Here is a 12,738-nt window from a genome sequence, read left to right on the forward strand (position 1 = left end):
CTCCAGTCTGGGCGACCGAGTGAGACTCCAACTCAAAAAAAAAAAAAAAGACGTAAAAAGAAAATCTTGCCATTTGCAACAACATGGATGAACCTCAAGGACATATGCTTAGTGAAATAAGCCAGACCAAGAAAGACAAATATTGCATGATCCCACTTATACGTGGAATCTAAAAAAAAAAAAGTCAAGCCCATAGAAAGTAGAATGGTGGTCACCAGGGATCGGGGGCAGGGGCCATGAGGAAATGATGGTCAAAGGACACAAAGTTTCAGATATAAGGTGCAGACTACAGTTAATAATATATTGCACATTTGAAATTTGCTAAAAGAGTAGATCTTAAGAATTCTTACAACAAAAAAAGGAACCATGTGAGATGATAGGTATGTTAATTAGCTTGATTGTGGTAATCATTCCATAATATATATATCAAAACATCACGGTGTGTACCTTTAATATTTATTTGATATATCAATTATACCTCAATAAAGCTGGGGTAAAATATTCATAGCTTAAAAAAATAATTTTCTAACCTCAGTAAATCCAGTTCCCCATAATGAGCCAAAATTTCTAACGATCCAATTCTGAACCATGATTTTGCAGCACGCAGTACTACTGCACCTTAAAAAGAAACATGTATTTTAGCATAAAACTAGTTTAAGATATGAGAACATCTCAAAATAAATTTTTCTTAAAAATAAAATTATTTTAATAACCAAGAATATAATCCCTGAATTTATCAGAAAAACAACTAATTTATACCCATAAAGGATCAAGGGTTTTTCTCCATTCCTTTAAGCCTGAATCAGAATGTCCTGAACTACAACACTTGCAGAGACAGCAAGGCTCCAATCCAGCTAAAGGCTAAGAGGTTAGGCTCCAAAGTCCAGACTCCCACTGTCTCACCAATTGTGACCTCTTCCTTTTACCTCATGCTGGAAAAAGGAATTGATAAATCATTTTGCATAGGCCTTAACACAATTACAATTAGTAAACAGAATTTATGTTTCTTTCTTATAAGAAATGCTGTACTTACATGTATCTAGATGTCAAGATGAAGTCTATCCCAGGGTGATGAAGCCCCTGCCCTACTGGTGCTGTCCAAGAGCCTACCACACTCACTGCTACCCATTGGCACTTTGCTGGTGCTCCCCTCTTCCACATATCCCACTCCTTCCTCTCTCCTACTGAAATCCTACCTAACCTTATGCTCAAGATCAATTCCCACCTCCTCTATAAAACTAAACTGATCCCTCCTCCTTTTACCGGCCTCTGATTTTTTTTTATTGTTCATTTGTTCCATATGTTTAAGTCTTCTATCCACAAAGACTATGAGTTTCTTAAGATCAAGGACTATCCAGGTGCAGTGGCTTACGCCTGCAATCCCAGCAATTTGGGAAGCCAAGGTGAGAAGATTGCCTGAGCCCATAGGTTCGAGACCAGCCTGGGCAACTTGGCCAGACCTTGTCCCTACAATAAATCAAAAAATTAGCTGGGCATGGTGAGGCACACCTGTAGTTCCAGCTACTTGGAAGGCTGAAGTGGAAGGATCACCTGTGCCCAGTAGGTCAAGGCTGTGGTGGCTATGAGCGTGCCACTGCACTCCAGCCTAAGTGACAGAGTGAGACTCCAACTCAAAGAAGAAGACCAAGGACTATCAGGTACTTAATACTCCAGGAGCCCCTAGAGTTCAACCCAATGGTAGACACACAAAAGGGCCAATTAATAGCTGTAAGGTTGATGAAATTATCCACACATACAATTATTCACAATACTAATGTGGATATTTATTTTCACGTGTCTTTTTCTGAGCAACAAAGTGTAGTCACTTAAAAAAGAAATAAGAGCTAAGTAAATTATTCTAAATGTTTACTACATGAATAGTCATTAAATCACATTCATGAATGTTAGCACCAAAAGACAGGTATCATCTAGTCTAACCTCATTTTAGATGGAGAAACTGAGGTCCAGAATGTCTAAGCAACTTGCCCAAGTCACAAAGTTAGTTCCTACAGAGCCAGTTCTAGGCTCCATATTTTCTTTTTTATCTAGCACTATGCTCACTGTACTACAGTGACTCCTGTGACAATGCTGGGGTAAAAGCTCAATTGAAATATATATATATATATATATATATATATATGTTAACACCTAGATATGGAAATTCTACTAATGGCCTAATATAAGAAATACTTGGGACTATTTAAGTCATTAAGATTGTGACTCAGAATTCAAATAAACATACATACATATATATGTTTCACAGACACAAAAGTTACTAATGCTATACCAGTCATACTAACAGTCTGTGACTGGAATTTCCAATCACCATAAGCAAAAAACTTTATTTATTACAGACCCAAATGCAATGGTATCATTTTATCCAGAGGAAATTAAAGGGGAGAGAGAGATACTATAAAGATAAATAACCCTTAATTCATTTAAGCATGAATACTTTTGGGGGACTGTTTTTTATTAAAAAATCTTATAAAAACGTATTGCTATGGTCTGAAAATTTTCATCCCCCCAAAATTCTTATGTTGAAATCTAATCACCAAGGCAACGGTATTAGAAAGTGAGGTCTTTGAGAGGTGATTTACATCATGAGGACTCTGCCTTGATGAAGGGATTAGGGTCTTTGTAAAAGATGCCCCAGAGAGCTGCCTATCTGCTTCTGCCATGTTGAGGACACAGCAAGAGGGCACCATTTATGAAGCAGACAGCCATTGCCAGACACTGCACCTGCTGGTGTTTTGATGTTGGACTTCCTGACCTCCCCAACTGTAAGCAATGGACTTCTGTTGTTTACAACTTAGCCGGTCTAAGGTGTTGTGTTATAGCAGTCTGAATGGACTAAGACACATATTATGCCCAAAGAATAAAGAACATACAACGTACTCTTGGTGAATCATCGTGAATATCAGAAAGAATGCTGTTCCATGACATAGTGATGTCCATAGGTCCCACAAAAGTTCATAGGGCTGCCAACAGTTCTCAACAGCTCTGCTTTTTAATCCCTTAAATATGCTTTTATTGATTTTCAGTCTACTCCACTCCCCAGAGATTTAGAGTCAGGTCTTACTCGCTCTCTTTTTGCTGCTCTAAGTATGCCTTTACCACATTCTTTCTCATCCCCTTTCTAACTTTTTTATTTCTAAACTATCAAAGGCTAAAAAAAAAGTTAACTGCGCTTACTGGAAGTAAACAAAAATTAAGAGCAATCAGGCTCTGAGGTAACGTTGTAACATTTTGCTGGCTGTTCATACATATTTTTTGTTCACTTCCCAGATGTTTGCTGTTTGAAATGGATGAATTTGTCATATAAGGATCGTCAGTAAGGATATTCCATCATAATTCTGTAATGCTGAAATTACATCCTGAAGGATCATGGGTTATTTTTTAAAAAGACTGCAAAAATATCCAATATCTTTTATTCTTCAAGAACTTAGTCTAGTTTTATGTAAGTAATCTAAAAATTGGTTGTTACCTCTTTCTTTTGTAATATTTCCATTGTAAAACTGATCTCGCCACACTCCATCATCACTTACAACCAGACTGAAACATAAGAGAATCAAAGTTACACTTCACTATCAAGCAATCATGAAGTAACTGAAACGACAAGAAACTAAGAAATGTTGCTATCAGAGATTTATCTGCTCAATTTACTGACACATTTCTGATGATAACATGATGCAGTCCTGAAAGTTAGCTTCAAGGAAACAGGAATTACCTTGCCGCTCTGCTAGTTGGGATTCCAAGATAGTGCATAGCCTCACTACACAAAAATTCTCTCACTGAGGAACGAAGTACAGCTCTCCCATCCCCATTTCTATAGGAAATAAAATTTAAAAGATTTTCATTTGTAATTAAGACAACATCACTTTCATACAGATGACTAAAAAAAATTAATGAACTGTACCGGGAGTATGGAGTCTTTCCTGAGCCTTTTAATTGGAGCTCCCACTTTTCACCCTGCCTTTAAAAAAAGAAATCTATGTGTTAGAAGATTCATGTTAATATTAAGGGGAAAAAACTATTATACAAGAAAACATGTGATACCTGTTCATGTAAATTCCAATAAGATGGGCTCTTCCATCCCCAAGCTGATCTGCCCATATCCCAAACTAAAGAGAACAGAGAAAATTATTGCTGATCAATCTTTATAGTTTTATAGAAATTTTTATAGCCAAGGCCATTTTGCCAAAATTGAGAATGAAGGGGAATTATAATAACAACTAGAATAAACGTGACAACAAAATTCAATAAATAAAATATAAGTGAAATTCGCTTAAAATATAAATTTAAAACATAATTCATTCCTTCATTATTTTATCGCTGAACTCATTTTTTTTCAGGTGTTGAACATCTAAAACTTATCTATTTAATTAAAGAATATAAACTAGGAAAAATATAGGTAGAAAATGTACCTATATTATATATTTGCAATATAAAATCATGAATACACTTGTACCTGAAAACACTACATTTGAACTTGTGTGATTAACTGTTTCCACATTTTTCTGTTAAAATTTATTTATGGCTTTCAATTTCCAGCTATGCCACTTACTAGCTGTAGAAACTTGTTTGAATTACCTGATCTCACTGAGACTGACCTTTCATTTCTGTAAAATGGAATAACCCTTGCTGGGTTGTTGTAAGAATGAACAGCAATGTATGTAAAGTGCCTCGTACTATGTCCAACATCGGCAAGTGTCCAAAAGACGGCAGTTATTATTATTGTACTGTATTGCCAACAATCATTTGCTAGCCTAGACATCACTTCGTTCTCACTGTAGATGTTACTTCCACCAGAAAGTCCTCTCTGACTTTCCAGGACTAGGAGGGTGGGTTTGTAAGCTCCCAGAACTCCTATACTTACCCTTATCACAACCTTGATGTCACTGGAATTCATTTGTTCACCTATCACCTCTCTTAGAGTATCAGCAATCTGAGGGAAGGGGGAAGGTCTCATTCACCATTATAGCTCCTAGCACATAAAAGGAGTTCTATAAACAGCTCTGGCATATTTAAATAATGCTTAATCTCCAGAAGAACAATATGAAATTGAGAAAAATCTATCTAGTATTTTAATTTTTCACCTTAACCAAGGACAGACTACCACTAGCTAATTTTAGTACAAGTCTGAAAGGTGCTCTCAGCATACTCTGGAGAGTTCTAAGTCCACAATAAGGATATTCTGTAATATGGGAGGGAAGTAGAAAGAAAGATGAATCCAGGAGTGAAATTGGGGGAAATTAGAAAGCTGGTTTTCCACCAATAAAAGAGAAATAAATCATTTACAGCACTGTTCATTCAAAATGGCAAAGTCATCCTTAAAAATAAATAATTTATACCATATTTTCAGGTCAGGGAAAAGCACGACATGAATGTGAAATTGGTGAGAAAAAAAAATAGTCTAATGTATATTACCCAAAATAAGACTATGAAAAAGAATGGCTTAATGAAACTTTGCAGGGCTTAAGGTTTGTATTTGTACTTTAACTGTACATAGGAGCACCAGCATAAAATGCTTTCAAATAAATTAAACCCATATGGAAATGGCTTTTTGAATCCCTGTATTTGGGCACTAGAAAAGACCGTAAGGATCATTTAGTCCAAAATTTTCAAAACTGAGAGACATTATTCAACAAAACACTAATAGTTATCTATTATAAACAAAACAACAAAAAATCCTGCAGTCACATGTGTTTAGAAAATGGTGTGTCAAATAAAATTAGGCAGTTTTCTTTGCTGTAGCATGTCTCATAACTGGAATGATCCGGATCAAGCCTCTCACATTACAGATCAAGAAACTGAGGTTCAAGTTTATCACAAAGGACCCTCAAAGTCCTTCTAATGGCTTATAGCACTTTGCTTCTTAGCCTAACGGACTCTGAAGAAGAAAAGAAATAACCCAACAAACCAGAGCTTGATGTTATAATAATTATAATAGTTGACATGTTAAGCACTTCTCATATATTTTCTAATTTAATCCTTATACCAGTCCTATTATACTTTACTATTAATATTTGTCTTAAAATTATTCCCGAGTAAATCAGCATTACTAAAAATAGTCCAGAGTGTTAAATTAATCAAGAAAGTGACAGAAATTTTAACAATTGGTCCTATGTTCCCATTTTCTTTTTTTAAAATTAGTCAGATACCATGCCCTGAACTTGCTTAAACATCTTGGTTTATTTCTAGAAGGTGCTTTAATTGCATGCTGATTGCTGCAGCATTCAGAATATAATATCCCAATGAATCTTGATTGACCGCCTTTCTAGTAGTCCTACAACTTTGTTCTATGGCTATCCTGGCAAAATTACAATCTATTTGTCCTTCTGAGGTTTTTATATTGACACATTGTGCTGCTCGATTTTGCCTAAATCTTTTGTTAAAACTGCATCAAATGAGTTCTCCAGCAATAACTCATCTGTGCTACTGAAGTTTTCTCAATTCCATTAAAACTTAGGCTCTAGCTTTATCACAGCAAGAACTCACATCAGCTAATCTATAAACATCTTATGATGACACACTTTGCTAGAAACATCTTTCTGAAGTCTCAGTATGCTAATATTAGAGAAATTAATGTAACATAATGTCCTTAGTAGGACAGCTTTTCCACCAATTATTATATTTGCATAAGGGACATGATACTGTTGCTACCCTTACCTGGTGGCCACCATACCGGTGAGCCAGTGGAATGGATCCAAGCACTACCTTTTCTCCACTTACAAGCTGGATAAAATCATCTGTTTTTGAGACAGATAAATCAAGATCCAAAAGGTCTTCTAGAACTTCCTGAGTCAGGAAAACAAAATTTTACAAATCTAAGTAATCTTTTAGTAAGTTTTAAGAATAGTTACTTAATGGATGAAAATTAAAACAATAAGCCTCTTCTGAAAATACATTAGTATTTTTTCACAATATATGTACTATATTTCTATGATTATTCATGCTATTTTGGAAAAATTAATTCTATTAGATGATTCTAAAAATTTTGTGGATTTCTTATGAAACATAGTAAAATAATATTTTTCCTAACATGTATTAAGGAATTAGAAAAAAGCAAATGTCATATTTTTATCCCAAATGCATTTACATCATGAGAGAATAATTTAGAATTTGTTATTAGAGACCATTAGATATGGGCTATCTAAGATAAGAATATAACTCATTTCCCGATTTTTCACAAAAGTAGATTTTTCTTATAAGATAACTTTACAATGAAACTGAGTACTATGCTCCAGGAATAAGTATGAAAAAGTGATTTCTAAAAATGACACTTTCCAAGTATCTAAATTTTAAACACAAAGATAGCCATTTATAAATAGACTAATAATATTAACTCTGAAAAAATTATCTTTTTAGACAAATATTTTAGGGAGTTAAATATTTGTGTTGTGAAAAAATAAAATCTAACCTTTGAAACTGCTACAAGACGTACTCTTGATTTGAAGGGAGTTGGGAAGGCAATTGAAAAAATAGAGTTTTCCACTTTACGAACATAATTTTCTTTAACAAGATCAACTGGCAACACAGCTGATAAAAAAAAAAAACTCATCTTAATATCCTCATTCGTTGCATATACAGCATGAATATCCATTAGAAAGAGTGCAGTTCTTCAAGAAATTCAACTTAAGTCACTATTTCCCTCATATTTTGTTATCTAAAAGCAATTTTATCATTTTCAACACTATCCAACACTCATGAAGTGTAGTATATGGAAGTGTTCAAGAGAAAAAAAAATGGAAAAAGTTAAAAACAACAAAACACACACCCTGTCTTCCAAGATTTGTACTTACGGGAGACAAATAGTACGTGTGACATATTTATAAATAAGAATATATTAAAATGGAGAAGAACTGTATTACAGCATTAGAATTATAGTATTATTCAATTCAACGGAGCCAAAATATATTAGGCATGTAATCACACGAATTCTGCCCTTAGAAAACTTACAATTAGCCGGACTCGGTGGCTCAGCCTGTAATCCCGCGCCTTTGGGAGGCTGAGGTGAGTGGATTGCCTGAGCCCACGGGTTCGAGACCCGCCTGGGCAACTTGGCGAGATCTCAGCTCCCCAATAAATCCAAAAATCAGCCGAGCATGGTAACACATGCCTGTAATTCCGGCTACTTGGAAGGCTGAGGTGGAAGGATCGCCGGAGCCCAGCAGGTGGAGGCAGCGGTGGCCGGGAGCGGCCACTGCACTCCAGTCTGAGCGACAGAGTGAGACTCCAACTCAAAAAAAAAAAAAAAATCAGCCGGGCTGGTAGCGCACGCCTGTAATTCCGGCTACTTGGAAGGCTGAGACGGAAGGATCCCGGAGCCCAGCAGGTCGAGGCTGCGGTGGCCAGGAGCGGCCACTGCACTCCAGTCTGGGCGACAGAGTGAGACTCCAACTCAAAAAAAAAGAAAACTTACAATTAACTGAAGGAAACAGATACACAGTATGTATCAATAACTAAAACCAGGCAACACATTGTTTACTAGATGTTAAAACTGTTCTGGATCTCACAACATTTGATACATGCCTGCTCACAAGGCTAGAAGTTTAACAATAGCCTCTAAAGAAACAAACTGTTTAATAAAGTCCATGCACTAAAGCACATGTACCTCATTTTAAAAGCTGTAGAGGAAAAGAGAGCTTTGGAATATGCTTTACTCAGAATGTATTTACTCTTATTTTATACACAATACTTAATCTCTTAATCTATTTTCTTAATCCAAAGCAATTAAAACAAAAAAATAGAAGACAGGATGTATTAACTACAAGACTAAGGGACACAAAAACCTAGAGATAGAGATTATATCCCCCATCCTCTGGACAGTGATTATATTGCCAAATTATTTACTAAGCATAGTGGGAATCCAATTAAAATCCAAGTAGAATTTTTTTTTAAGAAATAGACCATTTCAATGTGCAAATCTGGAAAAAATAGAACACATTTTCTTAAGTAAGAGAAACAACAGTTTGCTTATCATATTAAATATTATAAGAACACAATAACTAAAAATAGTTATCCCTAAAAAGATGAGATCAACGGAATTCAATGAAAAGCTTAGAAACAACCCAAAGTTATAAAAGAATCTCTTGTATAGTGAAAATGACATTTTAAATCAGTGGAGAAAGGTAGCAATAGGATGATTTGCTCAGCTCTCTAGAATAACTCCAATTTATTCCATCAGGCCTATGTGAACTAAATATCAGTTATAACAGCAGTAAAAGTAATCTTCAAATGAGTAATAAAAACAGGCAAATATGGACCATACTTAACCTTTTCTACATTTCCTTAAGTACATGGTGATTGAGGCAGTGTCCTGGGGGAATGCGTAGTCAACCAAAAAATGGATGATTTCAGCATTCACGGCAGAAAACCTGACAACATGATTAGGAATGGAAGATGCAACAATATATTTTCTTATTTTCTAGGACAACCTCTGTGTGGAACTAAATTATATAATTAGTGCACTCTCCTTTAATGTGCTCAAACATTTAGTAGAGCGTGTGCAGTGTATAATGTTCCATTAGTAGTTACGATTTTGTACTTGATAGATGTACATTCTGGCAAGACAGCAGCTCAGTCAAAACATGATCACATTGAACAAAAAACTCCTAACTGCTTCAGGAGTTTCCAGCCCTCACCTTTGTGATGCTTTTACCAACTAATCAAAGACTGAAAACCCCAGAGAAAATTCCAAAAGCATATTAATGCTTTATCTTAATATCTCAGGAAATTAGTAACAAAAAAATTAAATTTTTTAGAATTCAGTTTACCCTAAGAATATGAAATACATCAAACCTGAGAATCTCTCAGTGCGACTGTCTGAATCTTTTCTCTCAATCAATGTTCTTACCAGAGTTACCTTGACAATTCATTGGTCATTTATCTTATAACATCAGGATGAACTATTTTACACAGCACTGTGAACCAGGACATGATAATATATATAGTATATTTATAATCTCTTGTTGGCTATAAAACCTAGTCCTATCATAGATAAAAATTTTTGAGTTGGGGGTCTCACTCTGTCACCCAGGCTAGAGGGCAGTGGCACAATCACCACTCAGTGCAACCTCAACCTTCTGGGCTCAGGTGATCCTTCCGCCTCAGCCTCCTGAGTAGCTGGAACTACAATAAGCATACACCACCACATCCGACTATTTTTTTTTTTAATTTTTGTAGATAAAATCCTGTTGTGTTGCCTAGACTGGTCTCAAATCCTTGGGCTCAAGCAATCCTCTTGCCTCAGCCTCCCAAAGTACTAGGAATACAGGCATTGTGCCACTGCACCCTGCCAGATAATATGTTTTGAATAGTACTATCAATATGGCAAGAAAATGTCTTCAGGTATAGCCAACCCTCCAACATTGAAATGACAACTTTGAAAATGCTTTCAATTACACACTTAGTCCATTCTGATCCATCCATATATTGTTTCATTTGTATAAGCACAGTTAAAGAAAAAAAAAAAGACCAAAGTTGTTTTCAGACTGTACAAATAAGTCTGTTATTTAACAGTTACCTGCACAGCTCAGACAATGTTTTTAATTTCCCAGACTCATGTTTGGCCTAGTTGGATCAAAAGAGCTACTTATGAATTCTGCATGTCCTATTGGTAGGTTATTGTTGTTCCTCAAGAGTTTAGCTATGCAATAATGTCAGAAGTCTTAAGGTTTAAGGGATTCATCTGTTTTCACTACTTAGCCTTGCCCTACTACAGCATATATCAGAAACAGGTTTTCTGTTTTAATCTGGCCAAGCAATGTCCAAATAAAAATGCCCTGACTGGCTCACACAACTAATCCCAGCACTGAGCAACATAGTGAGACCTCGTCTCTACAAAAAAACAAAAAACTACCTGGGTGTGGTGGCATGCACCCAGCTATTACAGAGGCTGAGGCAGAAGGACTACCTGAACCTGGGAGTTTGAGGCTGCAGTGAGCTGTAATCCTGCACCTGCACTCTAGCCTAGGTGACACTTCAACTAAAAAAAAAAAAGTGGCCTGACAAAATTGCATAGGGTTATATTTGCCAACTGTGTGAGCTTGAGTATGATACTTAAGATAATTATTTGACAATAAGGTATTTATCTATATCTCAGTTACTTTACCTGTACAAAGGGACAAATAATAAAATCTTAGTCATAGGATTGCCATGTACAATATGAGTGTTTATTGCTACACTCTACTTTGGAAAATTCTACCTGTTGGATGTGTCTTAATATATAAACCTAATGTACATCAAGATAAACCACAGATGCACATTAACTTTTACTTGTAAATTATTTTGCATGGTTTTACATACTATTTTTCTTGAAAAAGCCATAAAATTAGTTTAATAGACTTCTTTATATAGCCTATGATACTTTTATTCAGTAAAATTCTACAGTTTAAAAATAAATATGAAAATGTGTGCAGCTGCAATGCATTATTTAATGCAATACATGTAGTTCAGAAGAACAAGAAAAATAGTGTAACAGAATAGCAGTTAACTACTTTTGGTCAATTTCCTCACAGGAGTGAATTTTTTGAGGACTAAGTACATTTCTTTCATTTCCGTATCTCCAATGCTTACCCTCCATCTCATTGGTTCTGTGTGTTTGAGTGCATGTGTTAAATGTTTAATTATATCATGAATTTCTGTTATAAATACAGTCTCTAAGCACCAGGATACGAATCATCTTGGCTGGGCGCGGTGGCTCACACCTGTAACCCCAGCACTTTCAGAGGCCAAGGCAGCAGGGTCGCTTGAGCCCAGGAGTTCCAGACCAGCCTGGACAACACAGCCAGACTCCCCATCTCTACAAATTTTTTGTTTTAATGAGCCGGGCTCCATGGTGCACTTGTAGTCCCAGCAACTTGGGAGGCTAAAGTGAGAGGATCACTTGAGCCCAAGAGTTCGAGACTGCAGTGAACTATGATCGTGCCACTGTATTCCAGCCCGCGCGACAGAGAGAGACCCTAAGAAAGAAAACAAAAACGGTAGATCTGGCAGGAAAGGTCTTTCCAACCGGCACAGGAGTTCGAGACTGCAGTGAGCTATGATCGTGCCACTGTATTCCAGCCTGGGCGACAGAAAGAGACCCTATCACGCTCTAAGAAAGAAATAAAACAAAAAAACTGTAGATCTGGCTAAGGAAAGGTCTTTCCAACCCATATCGTGTCCCAATCCTGATCCTGTCGTCTCCAACTTCTCTCGGGCGGGGTACCAGCAGGTTCAACATGGCCAAACAATTTCACGCAGCTCACTACACTCAAGAGTGGAACTCACGTAACCAGGTGTGAGCAAGACCGTCAAACTATACCTATAAGGTGTTCAGAGGAGAGAGTCCAAAAGTCGAGAGACCGGGCTAGTTTAGCTTCTGTTTCACAATAGCCCTGGCCGTAGTTGGACCAGTTACTGGAAAGATGCAAAGGGCTGGGCCTTCCTTCAAGAACAGATTGCAAAAGGCTGTCAACCACGGCGTGACAGGTCATCCCCAAGAGAAGCAGACGCGGAAAACGGAGCCTCGGGATTGGGCCGCAGAACGGAAAGCCGGTTTGGGTCATATTTCTGCTTATATATGCGGAACTAAAGAGTTAGCGGCCGCAAGTGTGGCGCATTGTGCCCCTTCTTCCTAACAGCTGATCCCCCAAAGGTACATCTTTGCTGTGACTGCTGGCGCGACCGGGCGGCTCCGGGGAAGGGGTCAGGAGAGCAGCTCGCCGGGTGGGAGGTCCCGTTCGGTGTCCTCCG

The 12,738-nt window shown here is 36.9% G+C and overlaps 1 protein-coding gene across 1 annotated transcript in view; it reads right to left on the reverse strand.

Moving 5' to 3' along the window:
* The window catches only part of LOC103259505 (UPF0061 protein ETA_18310-like), a 45,437-nt gene extending 32,886 nt beyond the window's left edge, over positions 1-12,551 (reverse strand). The window contains exons 1-6 of the mRNA XM_008057167.1: positions 12,308-12,551; positions 7,421-7,539; positions 6,670-6,798; positions 4,057-4,121; positions 3,917-3,973; positions 3,728-3,826 (exon numbers count right to left, since the gene is read on the reverse strand). Coding sequence (XP_008055358.1) covers positions 3,728-3,826; positions 3,917-3,973; positions 4,057-4,121; positions 6,670-6,798; positions 7,421-7,539; positions 12,308-12,551 — 713 coding nt within the window. The remainder of the gene's footprint in view (positions 1-3,727; positions 3,827-3,916; positions 3,974-4,056; positions 4,122-6,669; positions 6,799-7,420; positions 7,540-12,307) is intronic.
* Positions 12,552-12,738: the final 187 nt, after the last annotated feature.

The sequence above is a fragment of the Carlito syrichta genome, unplaced genomic scaffold (genome assembly GCF_000164805.1).
Source record: "Carlito syrichta isolate Samal-C Ts95f unplaced genomic scaffold, Tarsius_syrichta-2.0.1 Scaffold302821, whole genome shotgun sequence".
Classification (NCBI taxonomy): domain Eukaryota; kingdom Metazoa; phylum Chordata; class Mammalia; order Primates; family Tarsiidae; genus Carlito; species Carlito syrichta.